General features: G+C 43.8%; 2 gene segments (V, D, J or C); one reads left to right on the top strand and one right to left on the bottom strand.

Moving 5' to 3' along the window:
* Positions 1-15,788, top strand: part of LOC133066554 (T cell receptor delta variable 3-like) — a 63,482-nt gene extending 47,694 nt beyond the window's left edge. Inside the window, 2 exon segments of the V gene segment in view lie at positions 13,921-14,182; positions 14,422-15,788. Of these exon segments, the coding sequence occupies positions 14,146-14,182; positions 14,422-14,738 (354 nt within the window).
* A 1,349-nt stretch (positions 15,789-17,137) lies between these two features.
* Positions 17,138-23,736, bottom strand: LOC133066550 (T cell receptor delta constant-like). The segment is given in 5 exon segments: positions 17,138-18,078; positions 19,482-19,595; positions 19,963-20,034; positions 20,618-20,896; positions 23,487-23,736. Coding segments are annotated over 4 exon segments (528 nt in total).
* Positions 23,737-24,409: the final 673 nt, after the last annotated feature.

Genomic DNA, 24,409 nt, shown 5'->3' with positions numbered 1-24,409 from the left:
GCTGGCTTCCCCCTTGAAACTGGTGGTTTGAATCCTAGGGTATGCTCATCTGGGACCTCATCCATCGGCTAAGACACGAAAGGTTAGAAGTCAAGGCAGAAAAATCCAAGGGAAATCCTGGCCTGTGAGCCCTTCTTGTCTTCACACTCTTATTTGCACTTATTTTTGGACTTATTCTCTTTTCCTCTCCAACCAGGACATTGCCAGCTCTTGTCACCAACAGGGAGCCCTGCTCAGCATCAGTTCTAGAAGGCTCCCACCCACACACCCTGAACTCTGAAAACAGACATCATTTCTTTCTTCTGCTTGGGGAAATTTGATTGAAAGACAATTTCTGATTTTGCAAAGTGAAAAGGATTAGGAGAAAATCTGCTTGCTTCTGTTCTCTTTCTCCTCCCCCCTCCTCTTCAGTAGTTTTAAACTATTCATAGATACAACCCCTTTAGGGTTAGAGAAATGTGGTAAGTTTCTAATCTCTTCATCTTTTTTTTCTTGCTATCTATTTACTGCAGTCCTATATTTACAATCTAAATTTGCATTTCATTTCCATTTGCTGAAGCTTCTAATGCACTTTTTCTATTACTTCCAGAACACCATGTGTAATGATAAACTCTATTGAAATGAACCAATTCAGGAGTTTTTAGGGCCGGAGGCTGACATTTCTCTCTTCCGAAAACAGGTCTGGGGGTGAACACGTTATTATTACTCTTCTAGGCAAGCCCAAGATAGGGGCAGTGCAGCCATCTGAGCAACTCGGCTTGTGGGGCTGATGTCTAAATAACCATCTACTGAACGTTGCTCCTTGGGATTAATTTGAGTTTTCTTTTTAATCTAGTTCCCAAATGTCAGCTTCCCATCTTCTTAGCTCTTAGAATCTCTCTGAAAGGCAAAGCTTAAGGTAAATCTCATAGATGTTTTCTGAATCTCAACCAATATTTCATCTCTGTACACATCACAAATAAAGAACCAAAAGAAGGATGAATATAACACCTCTGGGAGAAAATTTATAACAGTTCTCTGGGAGAGATGAGAATTATAAGTAAAAATGGAATAGCATGTGCTTTTTCTGATTATCATTTCCAGTGTCTGGGGGACTCTAAATATCCAACCCAATTTGGAAACATGGCAGCTGACTGGTCCATGTTTTGAGCTCTAGTTAGCAGTTGGACACACAGGTCAGCATGGATATATTTTTTTATTCTTATGCTGTTTTAGGCATAAGGGACTTCAGGAGGGTCATCTGGGACTAACATAATGCTCACTAGGACCTCCTGATTCTAGCCTTTCTATTGTGGACACTAATTTGGCCACGAAAGTGGAAGTTTTAGTTTGAGATAGTCATTGGGTACGGGTATCTCTTATGAATTGTAAGCAAAAGTTAAACCCCAAACAATTGTCTGGAATGAGCTTCTATTGCAGTAAATAGAGATTCCCTCATGGAGCAAAATTTCAGCTACAGTCAAGTTAATTAACTAGATTTGTTTTGAGAGTGGTAAGTAGCACTCAAAAATCTCCCTCTGAGTATTGCAAGATGGAGAGAAGAGTTGTTATGTTGGGTTAGGGAATCCTTCCCTCACACTTCCCAGCGTACTTGCCCCTTTTCACTGAAGGGCACAGAAATGAGAGGGTATTCAAAGGGGCTTCTCTGCTGAGCTCAGCGAAGGTGAGAATGAAAAAGTTCCAGTTAGAAGCATTGTGGTTAACAGCATCCTGGGTCATGTTTTCAGAAGTTTGTGATCTGTTTTGAGTATTTGATTTCAATCCTACCACTTTCCTAAATATCAGCTTGAGATTAATGTCGGCACCAGAAAATCCTACATGGTTTTACCCAACTGGTGTGGCTCCAAGAATTTGAGAATCATAGGGATTAGGCAATTTCTTTCCTAATTGCACCAACATGGAGGCCTTAGGAAGGCAAGTATCTGACCTGAGATATCAGAATGAGAGTGGTCATTCAGCCATTTATATCAACAGGCTGCATCTCACTGTCTTCTTTTGAGTCAGGTTGCATTGCACACCTTACATTGCTTTAGTTTAATATATCCTTTCTTCCCAACTGCTTTCTGCCCTACACACTAAAACTTTAGTTTAGATTTCATTTGTCAGACACACATCTCCAATAACAACCAAAACCAGCATAACATGTCCAAGGGCTTAAAGGTGTAGAAGAAACAGCCCTAAAGAGTCTCCATATGAGGCTGCCCTCATGAGCATATCACCAGAAAGACTGGCGACACCAGGTCCCCAAAGATGCTAATAGTTCAGTGAGTAACTCAGTGATCTTTCACAGAATTTCTAAGAGTGAAGGCTTATGTTTAGAAACAAATCATCTTCTTTAAAACATACCTGGTCTAACACTCAGGATCGTTCCTTTTCCAAATATCAGCTTAATATTGGATGAGGTGCCACACAATGACACGAGACTCTACAAAAACTCAGTTGCTCAAACTCCCTTTACTACCTATTTAAATGTTTACTTATCTTCCAAGATTCTCTTGATAGAACCAGCTTTTTATGATGAGGGTCTGCTGGTAGAGTTTATAGACTATCTGGGCCCTTCTTTTTCCTTGCCATAATGTCACTGAGTTGGAAATGTGCCAGCATCCCCCCACAGCCTGCCTGCTCCGGTAAAACAGGAGTAGGAACCGCCTCCCACATTTACAGAGGGAGAGAATAGAGGCTCTGCGAGTTCACTGATTTTCTCTTAGTCTCATGGAAAATCCCACCAAGTATAATACGAAATTAAACTTTCTAACAGTCTGACTCTTTAGTTTAAATGCTTCACTAGCAGTCTCACACTGGTCTATTAGGTAAAATAGCATGTGAGGGTAAACAGCAGAGTCCTGCATGAGGTAGGTATATGTCACTGGTTGTTTCAATTGGAATCCATCAATGGGGCTGCCAGGATTTGGACTTGATTATAAGACAGAATAGGAAATTTAAGAATCAGGGTTCCAGAGAGAAATCTGGAACCATTAGTTACTCAAACTTACGTGGCCTTACTGTCAGTTTCGTTCCCTTTCCAAAGAGGAGTTTTTCAGATCCGCCCTGAGTTACACCCCAACAGACTGCTTTACAAATACTGCCAAGACCCTTCCACCAGGTGCTGGGGGCCGGGGCTCCTCCGTCTCTCCCAAAGGAAGCACAAAGGTGGAAACACAGTGTTGTATAATCACTAAACTGTATAGTTATTCCTGAAAAGGGGGAGGAGCTAAGGAAACACTTTAATCCAGCTTTACCTAACATTTGATTGTTGCCATTAATGAATTAATTAACCTAGCTAGTTAGCAGTTGCAATGAATTTGAAATAGCTCAGCTTTGGGGTCAGGGAGACTTGGGTTTGGAACTAAGGGCAAGTTCCTTAACCTGCTGCACCCCCACTTTCCCTGTCTGTAAAGAGGGGAGAAAAGTGGGGAGAATGAGGCTGCATGGTGAAGTTGTTATAAGGACTAGGATCTGTATGTGGGTTGCACTTGCCCTGCTGCTCAATCCCTGGCTTGCTTAGCTGAGAGCACAATTCTCTAGGGATTGTTTTAGCAACTTTAGAGACCAAAGCATCAGTGATTTCCCTTCAAACATAATCCACTCCCCCACTAGTAAACACTAAGCTCTGGAATCTGAGTTCCAAGAATTAAATTCTAGGTCCTCTATCTCACTCAATCAATTTGAACAAATTGTTCAACCTCTCTCTGAGCTTCCAAAAGAATATTAGAATATAAAGATGAAAAAAGTTCTCTTCTATAAAATGACGATATTAATAACACTTAACCCACATAGCCGGTATAAGGATTTGCTGTGATAATGGATGGAAAACATGCAGCCCATTGCCTAGCACATAGTAAGCAATTAAAAATCATCATTATTTTCCTCCCCAGAAGCCAAACACACTGGCAGTGATCCTCTTTTCACAATGCCCTAAAAATCTCCAAGTCCTTGAGTGCTTCTCTTCCTCTAATTGGTAAACCAGCAGGGCTATGAGGGTAACAGAAGAACTACCCAGCAGTTTGATGAGAAGGGTAAGTGATTTTGTGAGAATTTAGCAAAAGCTGTATTTAGCTGCATGGGTGCACCTTCATGACTGGACTGTCTCGGAGGATATGGAGAGGGTATCATTTAGCCAGGCAGAACTTGCATATGAGCAGAGATGGGTCAAGAAGTCACATACCCATGAACTGCTGTAAAAAGGGTCTCATACCGTTTTCAAGAAGAGGGTTCAGTGCTTTCTCCACTTACCAAGTTGCACTGTGAGCTGAGTCCCTTTCCCAAATATCATCTTAGAGCCACTGGTTTGTTGAACACAATGCTCCGAGGCTTTGCAAAAACCGGAGGGGTCATCTCAGTGAACCCAACTTTGCTGAGCTTCCCAAGAATTAAGTTTTTCCTTCAACCTCCAAGCTTTTCAGACAGGATAAGTGATGGTATCTTTCTTGGTGGTAGCCCAGAGCTTCAGGGCTGAGAGATATGTCCAGAGATATGATTGCCATTTTAAGACATAAGAGCTCAGCAAGCCGATTCTGTACACACATTCTGTGGTCCAGAGTAATTGCATAGCTGATGCAATTTATCATAGAATATAAAATCCCACTGGGAGAGAAATTAGCACTGCAGAATTTATAGGTAGTGTTTGATGGTCACAGTCAATTGTCTGAAGACAAGACCAGCATTTTCATTTGGGCTTTTTTGCATCCCTGCCTCCATTTGCAGATGGCTGAACATTTCCCCTAAGATCAAGTTTAGCTGTTTCGACTTTAGTCAACTTTCCCCCACAAAACAGGCATGTGATGATTTTATCTCTCTTTAGAACCCTGGGGTTCTGTTCTGAGCTCACTAAATCTTGGAAAAAGAATGTTTGGGGTGCAAATAAACTTGCTTAGTCAAGAACCATGATGTTTTCTTTCTCTTGGGTCTGGCCTGGTCTGAGCTGTGAGGTGTCTTGGCTTAGTCCCAGACCAGGCTCAGCTGTGTGACCTTGAGCAAGTTCACAAACCTCTCTTGAGTTTCACTGTCCTCATTTCAAAATTAAAGAAGTGAGTTAGGTGGTCTTTCAAGACTTTCTGAGCTGTTACTCTTTGATTTGATTTTCTGGGCCTAATCTATCCAAAAATACTGTGCAAATCTATCCCCCTCAACCTCCCAGAGTGTCTAGTTCTCCTCCCCATTTCCTAAACAAAATAAAACAAATAAATGGAGAAAAGAAAAGTAGGTCTCTACTTATCACATAGGGAAATAGTTTTTCAAGCCTACCATCTGCCTTAACATTAGATCTTTTTAGAAGTTTGAAGTCAGAATTTTGGAACCAAATCCTCAGGGAAAAGTGTTCTTTCTTTGGAGCTTCCAGATAATTCAAAAACCAAACCAAATAAACTGACACCTTTGGTTTAAAGCTAGTACTTACTAAGTTTCACTCTCACTTGAGTCCCAGTTCCGAATGTAAATTGCCTTGCTTCCCACAGGAGCAGACACCTTTACATAAACTACAGGCTCTTGCTTATCCACAGGAAAGGTGGTTCGATATTTATAGTCTTTTCCCAGTGGATGAGGGAGTTCATCATCTAGCCACCAGTGCCAGCTCTCTGTTTGCTAGGTGTTACATCATGAGGGGGGTTTTGCTAACACTACATCTGAAATGGAGGTACTCACCCAGGCTTACAATTAACTGAGTCCCTTTCCCAAAGGTGAATTTCTCAGTGCTGTTTACACAGTGCCTGGGCCCTTTACCAAAACTTCCTCTTAGTGCCGGGCTGTGACTTCCTCTTCTCAGATGCAGCCTGTCTCTGGGGTGATTAGGGGGCCAGCTTGGTGAGCAAGGTCACTTAGGGTTGTTCTGCAGCCCAGAACTCAGGCCATGAGGACGCCAGGACCAATCATGTTAAGGGGTCCAGAATTCTCTGGCTTCCTGGGCAGCTGAGACTCCCGTATTCTGAACATCTTGTAGGCTATTTCTTATTGTCCATCTTGTTGTACAGATCTATAAAAATCATAACTGCCTGGTGGTTCACCTTTGGTTCTGACCTACAACAGGAAAGGAGACCCCTGTGGGCATCAAGTATATGAGGGATGTCAGGTCCCCTTTTTCATTATTGGAAAGATAAAAGGTACCACTTCTTCCTATGTTGACTGTGAGCCTACTTTCAGAAATCTATGATTCTTGAAAAGCTTTCCCCCCATAGATTTAATAGATCAAGAAAACTTACAGTTGGGGAGAGAAACTGGCCCTACAAAATAATGAAATACATGCTAAAAGTCAATTATAAAATACCATTTTTGATGATCTTGTGTTTTAGATTATCCATGCTGTTGTGTACTTATTCCCCCCCCTGAAGATAAGCTACTTACCCAGGGCCACAGTTAACCACGTCTGGGTCTCAAAGGTAAATCCGTTGTCATTGTTCATTCATGGACAAAACCCTTCCTCCCTTAGGGCAATGAAACCACCTCCTCCAAAACTGGCCCAGGTGATCCCTGGGGAAAACTGTGGGCACTTAATAAATATCTGTTAAATTGAATTGTATTAATCATTCATCTTTTGTTCCTCTTCCTCAAAGAACACTTGAATATCTCTCTGACAATTTTCAGATGAAAAAAAAATTAATTCTGCCAGATAGTACGTACTGAGTTTCAAGATTCCTCTAGTCTTGGTTCCAAAATGTCAGTTTCCTATTAACCCCATTCCCACAGAAGCGAACACCTTTACAAAAACTAGAAGTGTCAGCATGGTTGAAAGGGATGTGGCATCACCTTTGTTCTCCTTCCTCACTAGACAGAGATAGCCTTCTGTCCTCCCCAGGGGCCCCCTCTTTCCTGGGAAAGGTCTGCCCTCTTCCCTCTGTTAGCACAGAGATAGTAGGTGGCTGAGTAGATTTTAGGGATGAAGATGATAAACAAGATATCAAAATGTTATCACACGATGCAGAGACTTTTTTTTTCTTGCCAAATTAATGCTTTTCTTCCCCACCTCCCTGCAAAGGCTGTTTTCAGCACTTTCTTTCTCCCAAATGCAATAATAACCGGATTCCAAGCTGGCATAAGGGCACAAACCTCCAGGTTCTGATGAGTCACACACATACTGAATCAAGAAATGATGCTACCCCCCAGTGAAGAAAAGAAAGCATGCTTTGCTTTCCTCCCTTGCTGGGCCTGACAGAGTTTAAGCACCACTCAGGGGGATATAAACCAATAATTCTCTTAGTTCAGCTCTCAGCTTCATACATTAGCATCTTAAAGTGCAAGACCTGGAAGGCAACTTAGCAGCTGCTGGGGCCAAGCAGAAGATGAAGCCCAAGCCCTGAGGGATAAAGTTGCTTAAGGCCACATCAGTAGATAGAGACAGAAGTGGGACTAGAAATCAGAACACCTAAGTCCCTTCCTGCCTTCTTCCTTCTCGTGACTCAAGAGAACAGGGACCCTCCCTTGGTAGGCCCCATCCCTGGGGCTCTCCTGGCTAGCCTGGGTATGATTATCTCTGTTAAGCAGTGGATAAGTGACACAAGGGAGATGTTTGGCTTTGGCACAGGGTTTAAAATTTTAAAGAGAGATATAGAGCATCTTAATTCATTTTCAAAATTTTATTTCTTAGGCTGCAGGCAACAGCAATTGATAGCGGGGGAAATGGCCCATGAGGTCTCAGGGAAGCCAAGGGAAAGACAGAGATTTAGAAATTTGCCCTTTACCAAAAGGATAATCCAACAGAGAGTTGCCTCTGATTAGTCTTTCTCTGCGGGACTCATTACCAGGGTTGACATCTAAGCAGGGTGGTGGCAAACACAAAGCCATGTGGTGTTCCCTTCTGTTCCTGTTCCCGGGGCAGGTATTGCTAATAGACACATCACTCTGCTCCTCTGGGTCTAGATATAGCCTCAGTCCTTTTTAAAAAAAAAATTGAAGTGTAGTTGATTTAAAATATTATGTTAGTTTCAGGTGTATGACAAAGTGATTCAGTTATATATATATTTATTAATATATAAATATATATTAAATGTATTTCTGATTTTTCATTGTAGGTTATTCCAAGATATTGAATATATTCCCCTCTGCTATACAATAAATCCTTGTTGCTTATCTATTTTACATACAGTTCACAATCCTTCTTAAAACTGTGCTCCAGATAACGATTACCAATTGCTAGCCCTTGGTAACTGAGATATCACCTGCTTGCTCTCCATGCCTGGGGGATAATTGGAGAGAAGATCCTACAAATGGCTTGAGAGATGTGCTTGGGTCAGGGTCAGGCTAGGTCCCACACAGCCCCATCACAAAAGATATCACTGACCTGGTTGGACCAAGACTGTTCCTTCCATAGGCTGCTCCAGAGGTGACGGCAGTAATACCATGGAGTATTACTTCTTCCTCACTGCTTTCCTTCAAACACAGGCCTTGGGCAGCAAACCATGGTAGTGTTCTTCATGCTGGCTCTGGCCCAAAGAGCCTTCAGCAAGATCTTCCCCCCAAACAGAGGTCCTGGGGATAGAAGATGTCTGCTGGACCTCAGTCCCTCCCTGGCATGCTTCCTCTTATCCATCCGCCCAGGTCTCTCCTGGGGGTCCTGGAATGGAATGGGCCACAGGAAGAAAGTGATGCAGAAACCCTTCTGCTAGACCACTCATTGCCATCATCACACAGATGTTTCTAAGTTTTTCCTTTTAATCACATTTCTGTTCTTTCATTAAAAAAGCGATGTGTTTGTCCATGTCCATCCAAAGACATTTCCCTGTGCCCTTTGCTGTTGCACTAGGCTTTTGTCTGGTAGGGAAATGTCCCATGTACCCTTGTGGGGTGCTGTCTTATGTCCTTGAAGACAGTGCTCTGAGTGACTGGGGAGGATGGCCCCTTTGGCCCAACAGAGAAGCAGCTGCCAGTGTCAGGGTTGAAAGGGGATTGGGGAACAGAAGCTGCAACTTTGACTAAGTTCTGAACAAAGAATATTTTCCTCCTCTGACCTCTTTTCTGCCAACCTCCAGTATGACCTACTTATGGAGATGGGCTAATTAGAACAGCAGAGGGCGCTATAAGGTCAAAAACAAAGCTGCCCTCCTCAAAGGAAACTGGGAGAAAAACCCCCCTTCTTTGAGCTAGTGTAGTGATCAAATCCAAGCCTGGGACAAGAGTGGCTTCTTTATCAAATCCCTGGGGCCCCGTCAGGTCCAAAGGCCTCTGTTGTGTGGTGGTTTTGGGTTAAAGAAAGGCAGTCCAGGGCGCTCGCTGCCTGGACTCAGATGCAGACATCCACAGGTTTAAGGGAGATGGGGCAGGAAAATTCAAGGGCAATGCGTCCATAGTAGGTCATTAGATCTTGAGTCTCTCTTAGCTCTAAACTTTGGGGGTCACTCTCTTCTGTACTTTGTGGTCTCCTATGAACAAGCCTGTTGAAACCTTCGGAAGACATAGGGCAGTGAGCTAGCAGATTCATTTCATATTCCCAGTGCTCTTAGGGGTTTGGGATAAGCATAGCTGGCTCAGGTTTTAGGGGAGCACAGAGCTCTATGACATACTTACAGCAGTGACAGAAATGAAAGATGAGAGTCCCTTTTTTATTTGCCATCGATTGGTACAACATGGTTTAAAAATTTTTTTTGGTGTGATTTCACAACTTTATTTTTTAGATTTACTCAACATCTTATTTCTGAACGTCTTTGATGAGACTCAAGCTCTCAGGACTTTATTCATCAGTCTATTTCACAAAAACGACAATAGCAACAGCAATGACTAGCACTCTTAGATCACTTGCTGAGTGTATTGCTTGTGTTAAATTTCATTTAATTTTCCAGCAGTCCCGTGAAAAAACTATTATTATTTTCATCTCCATTTTATAGGTGGAGACACTGAGGCTTGAGGAGGAGTTAGGTTGTGTTTAAGGTCTCACAGCAAGATGCTGTGAGACCTTGGAACCCAAGTGGTGTGGATCCGGAGCTCCACTCCTTACTGCACTGCTGTTCTGAGAAGTGCCCTGGTTGAAGCGACGCCTCTCAAGGAGTGATGGAAGGGCACCATGGTGGGGAGGGGGTCGTTTTATGATTGTGCCACCCTGAGAAGGTCTCAATGTGAAGGCTAATGGAGAGGGCAGGTGCCCCTGAGTGAAGGTCTCTGAAGCCCTCTCTTCTGTTCTCGAGTGTGGGCAGATGTAACTAAGGTGGGCTGTCAGAAGAGGAGCAGCAGTTTAATTTGTAAACTGTTATATTGCCTAGGTCAGGAAGGGAGCACTCAGCTCTCATACGTATCATGCTTCGCACCACCTTTAGAGCAGGGACAGACTCCCAAAGACTGAGCGCGGGATGCCAGAGCACGTGATTATCTCAGAGCCAGAAGCTCCAAGTGGCCTTCCCTCTCGGAGGGGCTGGTGCCTTTGAGAGGGGGACCCCTGCCTGCAGGAGGCAGTGCAGGCCTGGCAGCAGCTGATCAGACATAGCAACTTGGTTGCTGAACCTCCCTCTTTCACATCTGGGGGCCTGGGGATGCTCACGCTGGGGTTTCAGACTTCCTGGGGTATGCTTTCGGTGATCTTCATGACTAGAATTGCCAGATAAAATGCAAAATGTCCAGGAAATTTGAATTTCAGAAGAACAATGAATATCTTTTTAGAATAAATATGTCCCAAATATGGCATGTCCCAATTATTACTAGTGAAAGTCTCTCAGTCATGTCTGACTCTTTGCGACCCCATGGACAATACAGTCCATGGAATTCTCCAGGCCAGAATACTGGCGTAGGCAGCCTTTCCCTTCTCCAGGGGATCTTCCCAACTCAGGAATCAAACCCAGGTCTCCTGTATTGCAGGTGTATTCTTTACCAGCTGAGCCACCAGGGAAGCCCAAGAATATAGGAGTGGGTAGCCTATCTCTTCTCCAGTGGCTCTTCCTGACCCAGGAATAGAATTGGGGTCTCCTGCATTACAGGTGGATTTTTTACCAGCTGAGCTACCAGGGAAGCGTTAATTATTACCAAAATTTTTTGTTATTGTTCATTTGAAATGCAAACTTAACTGAGTGTCCTGTATTTTTATTTGTTAAATCTGTCATCTTTACTACTTACAATAGCCAAGATATGGAGGTCACCTAAATGTTCATCAACAGATGAATGGATAATGAAAATGTGATATATATACACAATGGAATACTAAGCCAGAAAAAGAATGAAATAATGCCATTTTCAGCAACACAGATGGATCTATGGATTATCATACTGAGTGAAGTAAGTTAGAAAGAGAAAGACAAATACTGTGTAAAGTACTACACATAAAGTAGATAAACAGCAAGGTCTTATGTACAGCACAGGAAACTAAACTATATTCAATATCCTGTAATAATCCAAAAAGGAAAAGAATATTAAAAAGAATATGTATATATATACATATAAATAGCAATCACTATGTTGTACACCAGAAACTAATACAACATTGTAAATCAACTATACTTCAATAAAAAAAATCTGGCAAACTTATCCATGCCAGTGGTGAGTTTTTAAGTGGAGAAAATTATATTCCTTTGTTCACAAATATTTGTTGATTGCCAGATACATGGCAGACACAGTCCTAGGGGCTAGGACTCACCGTGTATGTGTATGTACACAGGGTGAGAAAGTGAAAGTGAAAGTTGCTCAGTTGTGTCTGACTCTTTGTGACCCCATCTATACAGTCCATGGAATTCTCCAGGCCAGAATACTGGAGTGGGTAGCATTTCCCTTCTCCAGGGGATCTTCCCAACCCAGAGATCAAACCCAGGTCTCCTGCATTGCAGACAGATTCATCACCAGCTGAGCCATCAGGGAACCCAAGAATCCTGGACTGGATAGCTTTTCCCTTCTCCAGAGGATTTTCCTAACCCAGGTATCAAACTGGGGTCTCCTGCATTGCAGGTGGATTCTTTACCAACTGAGCTATCAGGGAAGCCCATACAGGGTGAGAAGGGAAAGGCAAATAATAAGCGTGTATAAGCCCAGTGATGTCAAATATAGTGATTGATGAAATGTGAAAATAAGACAGAGATGAAATTGAGGGGGACTCTGGGTACCCAAGTGAGTGACATTTATTTGCCAGGGAGAGACTCTCAGAGCTGAGACTGATAAAAAGCAGAGTTTCAGGCAGCTAGAAGAGGGAGGCAGGGAGAGGAGCAGAAGGAAGGCCGCAGCAGCTGAAGGGCAGTGATGGGTGTAGGAGAGGGTACGCGAAGATGCTGGCAGACAGCAGCGGTCCCACCAGGTGCAGTGGGTCACAGGCCAGGATAGGAGGCCCCCCTGACATCATTAGATTTACATTTTATGAAGACCTGGAGAGGGATTGTCCAGGGGCAAGGGCAGAGGCAAGGGGACCAGTTGGGGGGTTACTGCCATGGGCCTGACACGAGAGGGTGGTATTGGCAGGAGGGGGTGGGGGTGGAGAGAAGTGGAAGCACTTGGAGACACACTTCTTGGTGGAGCTGACAGGCCTTCCTGATGAACTGAAGGTGGCGGACAGGGAAACAGAGGGACTCCAGAGCACTCCTAGAAACACTCCTAGGTTTGGGGGAGCAAGTTGGTCATCTGTTCTTTTAGGGCAGTGCCTCCCAGCAGTTGTCATGTCTTGGCTTATACAGAAGATAATATTTGTACTTGAGTGTGGCCAGGAGGGGCTGACCCAGGAGGCTCCAGCTACCCCAGGTCCCAGTGGCCCCTGGGAGCACTGTCTCAGCAGCTTTGTAACCTACTCACGGCAGCTCACCCACTGGGAAGCGCTGCTTCAGGGGAGAATTTTCCAGCTGGGGCCAAGTGTGTGCTGCAGGAGAGATGGAAATCAGACTGCGGGAAGTGAAAGAATGATCTCAGAATCGCAGCCCTCCTGATCCATCAGAAATCGATCCTTCTGCTTTTCTGTATATTCATTCTATTCATTTTTGAGAGTTTGATACTGAAACTCCAACTAAAAATCTTAATTTAGCTACTTAAGAAAATAATTGTAATGTAGAGTGGAACTATATGTTACTTTGTTCTGTATTTTCCAAGTCTCTGGTAACTTTATCATACTTTCAGAATTTAAAAAATTAAAAAGAAAGAAAAAATAAAAAAAACTGGGGGAAAAAGAAATAGAGGAGTTCAATATTTTGTAGTAATCATGAACAGAGTGTAAACATTAAAAACTTGTATAAAAATAAATAAACAACAACAACAGCAAAAGAAATAAGAGTTCTAGAATTCAGGGCTAGAGCAGATTTTATTTATTAAAAAATATTTATTTCTTTGGCTGCATCGGGTCTTGGTTGCAGCATACGGAATCATCTGTCTTCATTGCAGTATGCCGGTTCTTTAGTTGTGGCATATGGGGTCTAGTTCTGTGAACCAGCGATCAAACCCAAGCCCCTCCTCTATTGGGAGCATGGAGTCTTAGCCACTGGACCACCAGGGAAGTACCTAGAGCAGATTTTAGAAATGACCTTATCCAAGCCTCTTCCTTTCCTCATTACACAAAGATGTAATACTAGGTGAAGGTCCCCATCCATTTGTTCCACGTACCGAGTGCCCCGGGTATGGGCAGCTGGGCTCATGCTGGGAGACAGAGCTACTTAAAGTGCGATACTGGACTGGTACCCAGTCTGTCCCCAGAGGATGTGGAAATGGACGATGAGCCAGTGTTAGGGCTTCCCTGATGGCTCAGTGGGTAAAGAATCTGCCTGCAATGGAGGAGAGATAGGAGACGTGGGTTCGAACCCTGGGTCAGGAAGATTCCTTGGAGGAAGGCATAGCAACCCACTCCAGTATTCTTTTCTGGAGAATCCACGGACAGAGGAGCCTGGGGGGCTACAGTCCACAGGGTCGCAGAGAGTTGGACATGAGTGAAGCAGCTGAGCATGCAGCATGCAGGGCAGTTTGATATCGAAGTATGTGATCATTAGGCTTGTAATTTCTGTTTTTTTCCTTTTTAAAAAACTAATTCATTTTCATTGTGTTTTACAAAAGGATTAGTTCAAGAGGGTTGAGGACTACAAAAACAACAACAACGACATTTCCTGGGTTGGAAGCATGTGCCTCAGAGTTACAGCTAATTCAGCCACGTGACTGTCACGCTGTTCCACTCCCGTCATGTCCCTCCCATCTCCTTCTCTTCAGAAGCCCCAGAGACAGTCTCAGAGGTTCAAGGAGCCCAGTTTTATTCTATATCCTCCTTCCTGATATAAAAAGAAGATGTTTCTCCCTGTGGGCTTCAGCCTTTTGCTTTTCTGTAAGTGCACTTGCTGTTATGTCCCACTTATTCTATCATCCGTTTCCCTGTTTCTGATTTTCCGAGGCTTGGGCTCTTTCCCATTCACGCTAGATTTTCCAGTTATTTTCTGCCTTTAATTCTCCTCTCTGTGTCCTTCCCCTGCCTCTGCCCATTGAGGTCCCCTGGGTGGGCCTGTGCTGGACCCAGGACCTGCAGGACATAGCCCCTCACTGTTCCCTTATTTTTTCTCTTCACAGACAAGGGCGTGCTGTGTAACCAAGTGACCCAGAGTTCCCCGGAGCAGAGGGTGGCGACTGGCAGTGAGGTGACACTGCTCTGCACTTTCCAAACCTTATATTCAAATCCAGACTTGTACTGGTACCGAATAAGACCAGATGGTGTCTTCCAGTTTGTCCTGTATCGGGACAACACTAAATCCCATGATGCAGATTTTGCTCAGGGTAGATTTTCCGTGCAGCATAGTGTGAGCCGCAAAACCTTCCACTTGGTGATCTCCTCTGTGAGGCCTGAAGACACTGCCACGTACTACTGTGCTTTAGAGCTCCGACAGTGATGCAGGCGCCCAGGAAGTCTACACACAAACCCCCGGGCACAGCCTCGCAGAGCTGCTTCTCTGGGCAGCTCATGTCCTTGGACATGGCATCCTTCTTCCTCGTCATTCTGTGGTCCAGTCTGGCCTTGGGAGGTGCCCTAACGTGTCTGCCTAATACGAAAAAGCCTGGTTACTTGCAGGGGAGCACCCCGACTTCCAATGGAAGAGATGTCGCCCCACTTCATAGAGGGCCCTTGCTGCCCTGGTGCCCGTGGTGGGGAAGGGAGACTGCCTGTCTGAGGGACCCTGGTGCCCAGGTTGTGCCTGATACAGAGAAGGGCTTGACAGGGATGTGCTGTGTGCCCTGGGCGGATAGCCAGATGGGGTGGGTGGGGGACCAATCTAAAGAGAGCCCATTGGAAGTGTGTTTATTTTATCTCCATCGTTTAGCCATTGTTGGAATTGGCCTGTTTCCCTTTTAAGATTCAAATTGGACACAAAGTTATTTACTTTAAAAAATGTCCCCAGTTTAACTTTCATGAACATCTTCTTGTGCAGTTACTTTATTTCTCTGGGATGTTCTTTGGTACCTCCTTTTTACTTTGTCTGGAGAATATTTTCCTTTTCACCAAAGAGCTTTGAGATATTCCCAGAAAGCTGTCTGTGAAAACCAGAATCCCAGCTTCAAAGTTCCTGAGTTTGGAGCCCAGTGGCATCCCCAGGGGAGAGAATTACCTCCAGGGTAAACCAAGATGTGATGTCAAAAATAGATACACCCTCAGCCCTGGGATTGCACCCCTCCTTCCTCTACTACTGATGTTTCTGCCTTAAGACAACTATTAGAGTTATTACGTGTAATCTTAGAAATAGTAGAAGTCTTGGTGGTGGTTGTTGAGTCGCTAAGTCATGTTGGACTCTTTTGTGACCCCAAGGACTGTGGCCCACCAGACTCCTTCATCCATGGAATTCTCCAGGCAAGAACACTGGAGTGGGTTGCCATTTCTTCTCCAGGGGATCTTCCTGACCCAGGGATTGAACCAGTCTCCTGCACTGCAGGCGGATTGTTTATGGCTGAGCCACTAGAGAAGCCCTAGTAGACGTGTTAGATGTTATTTTATGGGAAAAGCATCGAAGCCCAGAGAAGTGAGGGACAATCAGAAGATCACTGAGCTGGTTAATGCCTGGGCCAAGGGAGCGGGGCTGCATTTCTGGGTGCTCCCATGCAGCTGCGCCCTAGGAGGCTGTAGCAGTAGGCAGCTTGGGCAGCAATTTGTCTGGGCTTCAGCACAGGCAAGTGGAGAGTAGTCACTATAGAGAGGGAAGGAAAGAACATGGGTGAGGGAGCCAAAGTTTCAGGCAAATGACTCAGCCTCTGGGGCTTCTGTTCTGCCACCTACTGAGTGTGTGTAATACTCTTCTGTAAACTCCTTTCGGGTCCTTGTGGGACTTGAGATTCTGCATGTGAAAGCTCTGGAAACCTATAATCCATGGTAGCAAGGTCCCCACACCTGAAGTCAGCTACAGTCCCCTCTGGCTCCAGCCTTAAATCTTTTCTGGAGGGTCCTTTTGGTGGAAGAAATTCATAGTCCTCTAAAATGCTAGTTGCCTTTTGCTGATGATCAAAGTGGGCCAGTGGGTGGCCCATTCATATGCTAAGTGCAGGACTGTTTGAACTTGGAGTTGGCACCCCTGATAACTTGGTTCTGCTCCTAGAAATATCCCTGCCCCACTGAATGACTTTGGACAAGGTACACAACTTTTTGGCGGGCATTTTTTTTCCACCTGAAAAATGAATCTATGATCTTTTAGTTTTTAGCAACTTCAGAGAAATATTCTAAGAATGGCCCAAGGTAACAGATGCACATGTTTTGGAAATAGGCATTCTTGATGCCCATAAGATGACAATGTGTGGAATCTTCTAGTGGTTTTTCCCAGGATAGACCTGGCTTATCCACCTAGATTGTCCTAAACTCACTGACTCAGAATGCAGCTGCCTCCTTTCTTTGGTTTGGGGTGTGAGGAACTGACGTGGCAGTCTGCAGATGTCACAGGTGGGGGAGTTGTGGGTGAGCCTTGCTCTTTCACTTGTAACCTCATGAGTCCCCAGCTGACACCCCGCAGAGGTGCTGAGGCGCCCACGGTGCTGGGTTTCTAGGCCTCTGCTACCTGTGTTCCTGCAAAGGGATGAAGCTGGCCTTGCCGAGGTGAGGGGAGCAGAGGTCAGTGGCCACATGCGAGGAGGGGCGCTGCTGATATTGTAGCAGCTGCGGCAACAACAGCAGGAAACCCAGGGCTGGGCTAGGGGTCCAGGAAGCTGTGGCGTGACCTATGAGCTCAGTTTGGTTTTTGTCTGACTACTAGTGAATTCACAGCCCCTCCACTTTCCCCCTGCAGTGGTCCACAATGAATAAAGTCAGAAGCAAGGTACATACAATGCACTTTAATAAATGTAACAGAGACAAAGAAGAATGGCAGAAAACCATCAACACCAAAGATCCAATGCCCTCAAATGCCCCATGCACAGATGGGCAGGCAAGGGGTCAGGAAGACTCTGGTTTTACAGGGAAATACTGGGGACTCATTCCTATCCCTCCCTCCAGAAATACTTGTACAGTGAGTTGATTGAAAGCAAGACTCATGTCTTACTTATTTTTGCACTCTCAGCACAGTGCCTGGAACTTGCAATAATTCATGTTTGTTAAGTTGAGGAAATCACATTTCCTCTGCATTTTACTCTGATCTCTGCTAATAGCTCTGAGAGTATTTAGATGAGACTTTAGAAACCCCATTGCTTACACAGAGAGTACTAGGGAGTCAAGTGTAGTTTTGTTTGCCAAGTAATAGGGAAAGCAGAAAGTGCCTTTGTAGACGAGAACGCTAGTTTGGGCAAATCTAGTGCTGGGTTGAGCAGAGGCTTTTACATTTAGGTAGAAGGATACCCACTCTCCTTTCCCCAGGATCTATTTTTCCTCTTAGAAGATGGAGCTGGGAACCGGATGGGTCCCACTTTCTAGTTCTGAAGGCAAAGAAAGTCAAAGGAACAAAACACCACTTTCAAAGTATGTCAGTCATAGGAAAAAAAATGAGCCCTATATACCTTCATATCTCTTATCCCTTTATAAAGCAGCATATAAAACAGTTGGGGCCATAAGCCCCCACTCTTCAGGACTTCTATCTTTCATCAGGCTGAAGGATAAGCTGGGTTTGTTGCCTTTAAAAGAAAACCAGTTTGGGGAACAGCCATTTAAGCAAGGCTGGGACGGGTCAACTTGAATCACCAAAAAGTTGAAAGCCTAGGAGATAGTTCCTCTGCAGGCTTTTGGTTTCTTTCAGGGAATGCAGCCTTCTCTTGCCAGTCAGCCTGGAAATGAAGGAAAACTGTCAGAGCTATAGAATCATAGACCTTCAGTGCTGGAAGGAATCGTAACAGTCATGGGGATGGTCAGTACTTGCTGTGGTTGTACCACTGCAGACATCACTAACCTATCCTGGCATATTTTCCTTCTACACTTGGTGATAGTTCAGCTAGTCACTATCAGTTTATCAGTGTTGGCACCAGTCATAAAACCCATCTGCTCTCCTTTAGTTATTCTTCACTCCTTTGTGTTACAGATGTGATAACCCAGGTCCAACAGGGTGAAGCAAACTGGCTCAGGTAATGTAGTGAGTTAGTGACAAAGTTGAAACTAAAATCTAGTGCTTCTGATTGCTACTGAGGTCAGAAGGTCCTTTTCACGTAGCTATTTGGCCTGTGTCCTTGGGATGGCTGGTAAAACACTCACCTGTTGGGGAATGACTGAGGATGCTTGCAGGCTAGGTTGGGTAAGTCCCACACACTAAGTTTAGGGTTGCCCTTAGATCAGGAGCTGGGACTGAAGGGTGTTTGGGGGCACTGGAGAAGGAGCTTTATAGGCAAACCTAAGTCCCGGTTCAAATTTCATGTCTAAGATACTTTGGCCACCTGATGCGAAGAGCTAGTTCATTGAAAAAGACCCTGATGCTGGGAAAGATTGAGGGCAAGAGAAGAAGGTGGTGGCAGATGGTTAGATCACATCATTGACTCAATGGACATGAGTTTGAGCAAACTCTGGGAGATAGTGAAGGACAGGGAAGCCTGGCGTACTGCAGTCCATGGAGTCGCAAAGAGTCGGACGTGACTTAGTGACTGAACACTAATAACAAGATAACCAAAGAGGGAATGCAAGTAACAGGCAAATAATTCACATCTATCCTCAATTTGCATGCATCCTGAGTGGTTACTAGTGAGCTGTTCACTAAGAATAGGAGTGTAGGTTCATCCCAAAGATAGGCTGGTCAACACATTGAGTCCTATGACTAAGGATCAAGAACTGGCATCACCTTTGTCTGGCAAAGACAAGTTCTGCTCCCCTGAATATTCTTCAAGTGAGCCTTTACTGATGGTCTCTCAAAAAGCCCATGGTCCTTTGGCCATATACACAAAAATAGCAATGAAGAAAAAGATCTTTCCTGTTCAGGTCCAGTTTTTCTAGCTCCTCAGTTGGAGATGAGGATCATTGACTGGTATTGCATTATTTACATGAATTTTGAGTCTGTCTTGAAATAAAAGGCCAACAGGAGACAGAATGTTATGCTAAGTATCCAGAATGGTCCACCTTATTGAATCATAATATGTCTCTATGTGTTTTTTTCCTTTCCCAATGCATCTTATCATTCCTAAACTCCTTTCTTCCACATGTAGCATAGTTTGGGTGGAGTTATGAATAATAAGCAGCTTGATCTTACCTTAAAAGAAAAATAACTTGGCAGTCAAGAGAAAATTGACGGCGACACTCTTGGCAAACAACATTCGGAGCCCCAGTACCGAGAGGGACATCATGTTCACCTTCCCGGGTTGCACTGCAGATGAACAAGAGTGAAGATGGTTCACTCACTTAGCAAGAGACTAAATTTCCTGCCAGATATTGGCTTACAGCACCAACACCAGCCTGCCCCGCATCACCATCATTCTTCCTGGTCTGAAGCCCAGCGTGGTGCCAGACAGCCTTCACAGACCTGAAGCTGCTGTTCACAGTCAGCAAAGCAAGCTTTGGAAAAACCCATTCCTATAGTCAGGAAGACTCTGCTTGAAGAGTTAGAGGGAGCCAACCGGACTCAAGTATGGTTTTTGTTTTCTTTTGAACTAGAATGATTTTGGGCCCCATCTAACAATGACAGAGTTTGCTTTAACCTCAATTCTGAAGTTGGCCCTTTGGCTTCAACTAACCTTGGGGCTCATAGCAGGTCTCTGAATCTGAAGTTTGTTTGCTGTTTTGAAGTTCCATTGGTTTTGGAGTTCCTGGAACAAACAGCAGTGATCAGGGTTACAATGACAGCTGAGAGGCTCAAGGGCTTTCAGGTTTTAGAATTGGAGGTGACTTTAAGTAAACTAAGAACCAGAGGAGTGACTTGGTCAAGGTCCTACAGGTATTGACACAATCAACATGCTTCCTATCTTGAGGTTTTTTTCCCCATTAGGCCATGAAGCCAACATCCAGGTATGCCTCAATTTGTAGGAAGAATTGGGATAATGAACACCAAGATAAGCTGGGCTGCCCTTGGTTGTAGCATTCACTCTAGATCAGATCCCACATGAACATTCAATCCTAGAGTCTTTAGTATGAAGGAGACAGAGTTTGGTGAAGAGGACAGATGGGGATGAAATAAGATGGATTTTATCCTAGATTCTAGCTCAGAGACGCAACAAGTTTAATTCCTGTTCAGGGATGGAAATTAAGGCTAATCCTTAAGTCTGAACCTGTCTTATTTCCAGCATGATGCCATATTGAATGTGATCTGTCAAAAGTTTACATCTCCAACTTCTCTTTCCCTCAACTTTTCTTCCCCACAACCCCAGACCCTTGAAGCCAGATAGGACCTACCTGAAATAGTTTTCTTTGGCTCAAATTCAGTAGAATTTATGGTTTTTTTATTGTGTTCAACCGAACACGTCACTGAATCGGGATCTCCATACTGACCAAGCTTGACAGCACTGTACCTCCCCCCAGGTGAGACGACAATAGCAGGTTCATATTCTATTATTTTCTTGGATGATTGCAGATGTATAGTTACATCTTTGGGGTAGAACTCCTTCACCAAACAAGCGACGTTTGTCTCATTTTTCATGACAAAAACAGATGGGCTGGCAGCAGGTTGACTTTCTGCAAATATAATCAGTTTATTTTGTGAGATGATTATCCACATGTGGGAGTTGAACAATGCTGTTTTCCTCAGTTTCCCTGGGGTCAAACACCACAATCCAGACTTTCCTGCATCCTGTTAGTGACCTGAACTTGTTAGCATCTCCATGAAAGGATGACCAAGGGAAGTAGAAATGAAAGGCAGGCAGTTTGACTCCTAGTTAGGAGATGCGAAGAGATATGACTGGGAGTAGAGATAGACAATGACAAATACAAAAAACTGTCTAGGTCAACTGAGTTTCAATTATCTATGTCTTATTAGTCAATCCTCTGGACAGTTGAGTTAGGCTGAATATCTATCTGAATCAGTACATTTATTTAATTTCTGAATATCCTCCATTTTCATTTATTTTAAATTTATTTTTAGATTGGAGTATAATTGCTTTACAAATTTGTGTTAGTTTCTACTGTACAACAGTTTGAACTAGCTATAAGTATACATATATCTCCCTCCCGCTTGAGCTTCCCTCTCAACCCCCCTACCCCCATCTGCCCACCATCCTACCCCTCCAGGTCATCACAGAGCACCAAGCTTAAGTTGTGCTGTAGTTGGTTTATTTTAGATGCATGAACCCTTAGAGTGAGATCAAAGCAGAGTCTGAAAAGGGCTCCATAGTGGTTCCAACACTCTGCAGATAGTAGTGTTGACATCATTTCAGGGTGTCATTCCTATTTTTTGGACTAGAAGGGATCTGCTAAAGTTAAGTGATCCATCTCTCTGCCTTAAGGTGAACTCTTGTTCTCTTGTAAGGGACTACCCTACAGTTTCTTTTGAGTCTTTAATCAGAGAATAATAACTGTCATTCTCAGAAGTCCTAATGAGCATGAAACCAATTTAAGCCCATTTCTTCTTGTTTTGTTCTAAGCGGAGCTGTGGAATATGGGTTACAATAACTGGCTCTCCTCCTGGCCTTCTCTCTTTTCATGCCTTATCTTGGACAATCATTTATCTGCTACTCTGTGTGTGCATCTTTTTCTTTCCTTAAAATCAGAGGTGTGGGGGTGGGGGGTGTTGGGGATTTTTCAAAAGCTCTCCTGGAACCTAAAAGGAGAAAAGCTTCATTGTTTTGTTTCCTGGCATAGCTGAAGCCGCTGATAACCGACACCGATAAGCCCAGCAGTAACGGCTTGGAAACCACACATTCTGCTCAGTCATCTCCCTTCAGAACTGTGGCATTTCTCGCTCACAATACTGATTTGGTGAGATGAATCCATTTGATTTTCAAGGAAGCTATGAGTTATAGAGAAAGGAAACTAGTCCATTAAAAACCAAAGCCAAAACATTCCTATTTTCTTCATTACTTAAAAATATGATCCAATCCTAGTCTGATTTAGTTGGAAAATTAAGCCTTGCTTGGGATTTAAAAATCTACATTCAAAGGCAGTTGTTAATAATCACTCTGGGATGGAGAGACCTGGCTTGAGTAATTTGAACAATTTGATATAAACAAGACAAATGTCTGAAGAAGGTCATACACTCAGGATATTGAGCTCTGAAGCTGTTTGTATTTCAGATAGAGCATGATGCATTGGTTTGAAAAAACATTTTTCTCAGATCCTCTTTCTAAATTAATGTCTATCTATTCAAAACAGTTGTTTGAAGGTAAAGGGTTTAATTCATTCTTTAGTATCATGGTAACTAAAAAATAGAATGCATTCAGTATAGTTGTCACATGTAACCCAGTCTATTTTATATTAGGCCTAAACCAAAATTTGAAGTTGTGTAAAATTTGCACTACATTGGAGTCTAAAATTTAAAGATGTAATTGTTTGTCTTTTGAGAATTTCCAGTCTTTCTTCTTGGTCCACAAATACAACTACATTTTGGCATGTGTTTCAAAATGCTATTTGTTTGGGCAATTGTTATTTTCAGACTTTCTCTTTTTATGAGTACCATCTAATGCTACGGTTATGTGCTGGTAAACATACAAAAAGAAGTGTATACCTTCCCTGAACAGTCTTCCTTAATTTATAAACTTAGAAATCATCTATGTTCTAGATTCTTATAGAGCACCTTACAGGTTCTCTAAGCATCTAAACATTGATAACAGATGTCACTCACAATTTCAAAGATTTCTGCCAAGATGGCCTTTAACTTGAACACTGAAATATAAGTTTGCTCCATCTGTTACTCTCACCTGGTTAACCATCTCTCTCCTAAGTCTTCCAGCTGCAGGACACTTTTCAGGTGGCCCAAAGATATGCACAGCTTAGCCAAAGGGATGTGCAAGGATGAAGCAACCACCTGGAGAATTTGGGCCTCTGCCCCTCCTGCATCTGATATTCCAACATATCAGTGTAATTCTTCTACTAGATTCCTCTGTGCTTTCTGGGCTGCTCTTTTATCAGAATTTTTTTTTTTTTTTTTTTTTTTTAATAATAGTTACAGAGCTACTTCGCTACTCAGCCTACTATCTCTACTGTGCCCCACTCCACATCTGTACTACTCCATCTCCTAATTATACTTTCTCATGTACCACAAACTGGATGGCAAGTCTAGTCCCAGGAGTCAACTTGTCCCTAGAAATGTATGGAAAAAAAATCAACTTACGGGGCTCCACGAAGAGTTTGGTGCCAGCTCCAAAAAACATCTGCCGGGTCTCCCAGGAGCACATCGCAACACAGCCTGACAAGTAACCAGCCTGGGGCCGGCCCTGGGGCCCGGGCTAGAGCATCTGTGTCCTGCCTCCCCAGCTCGGGTTCCAGCCTAGAGACCCCATAGCTCAGAGAGCTACAAAGCTGCACTTGATGAAATCAGGGGGCTGAGCACATAGAGTCCCAGTTCCCTCTGAAGCTAAGAATAGTGTAACTGCTGGGTAAGGAGGTGAGCATGAAATCCCCAGCCCAGGAGCACTGGGACAGGGGACAGGGCTGAGACAGAGCAGCAGAAAGGGGTGACAGCAGACCAGTAGCTGCCTCCAAGATGGAAGATTTAACACCCGTCTTTTGGAAGGACTCTCTAAGAACACACTAGCTTGGGAGTAAGAATGGGGCACTGAATATCGACATTTCTTGTAATGAATGTTAGGCTGAGGAGAGTTTTAGGCACTGCTCTTTTTCTCATATTCTGTTTCCCTTCTCTTGGGTCACAATCCTGCTTTTTGATTAGAAACCTAATTTCTCCCCCATCACTCAGACTGAGTCTCACAGTAACAACAAATCTAATTTCTAATTCCCTGAGCCCATGGAAAGACTTTCTAAGGACCCGAGGGTTGAACAAGAAATTGGTAGCTGACAGAGGAACCCAGTGGTGCTGCGTGTTATGGACACAGGTCAGGGAAACCAGAGCTTGCTTTGGATTGCTTATTTTTGTTTTATAATTTCTCTTGACTCTGGATCCAGATACAAGCCTCAAGAGGACAGAGTAATCACGTGAAATAGAACTTAAAAACCCTATAGATTACTTTGTCTTATCACCGAAAAAATCAAGAGTCCAGGGTTAGAGCTAGGCGAAAGGGAAGGACCATTCTTTGC

The sequence above is a fragment of the Dama dama genome, chromosome 12 (assembly GCF_033118175.1).
Source record: "Dama dama isolate Ldn47 chromosome 12, ASM3311817v1, whole genome shotgun sequence".
Lineage (NCBI taxonomy): Eukaryota > Metazoa > Chordata > Mammalia > Artiodactyla > Cervidae > Dama > Dama dama.
The sequence above is the reverse complement of the archived record's forward strand: the minus strand, read 5'-3'. Positions and strand labels throughout refer to the sequence as shown.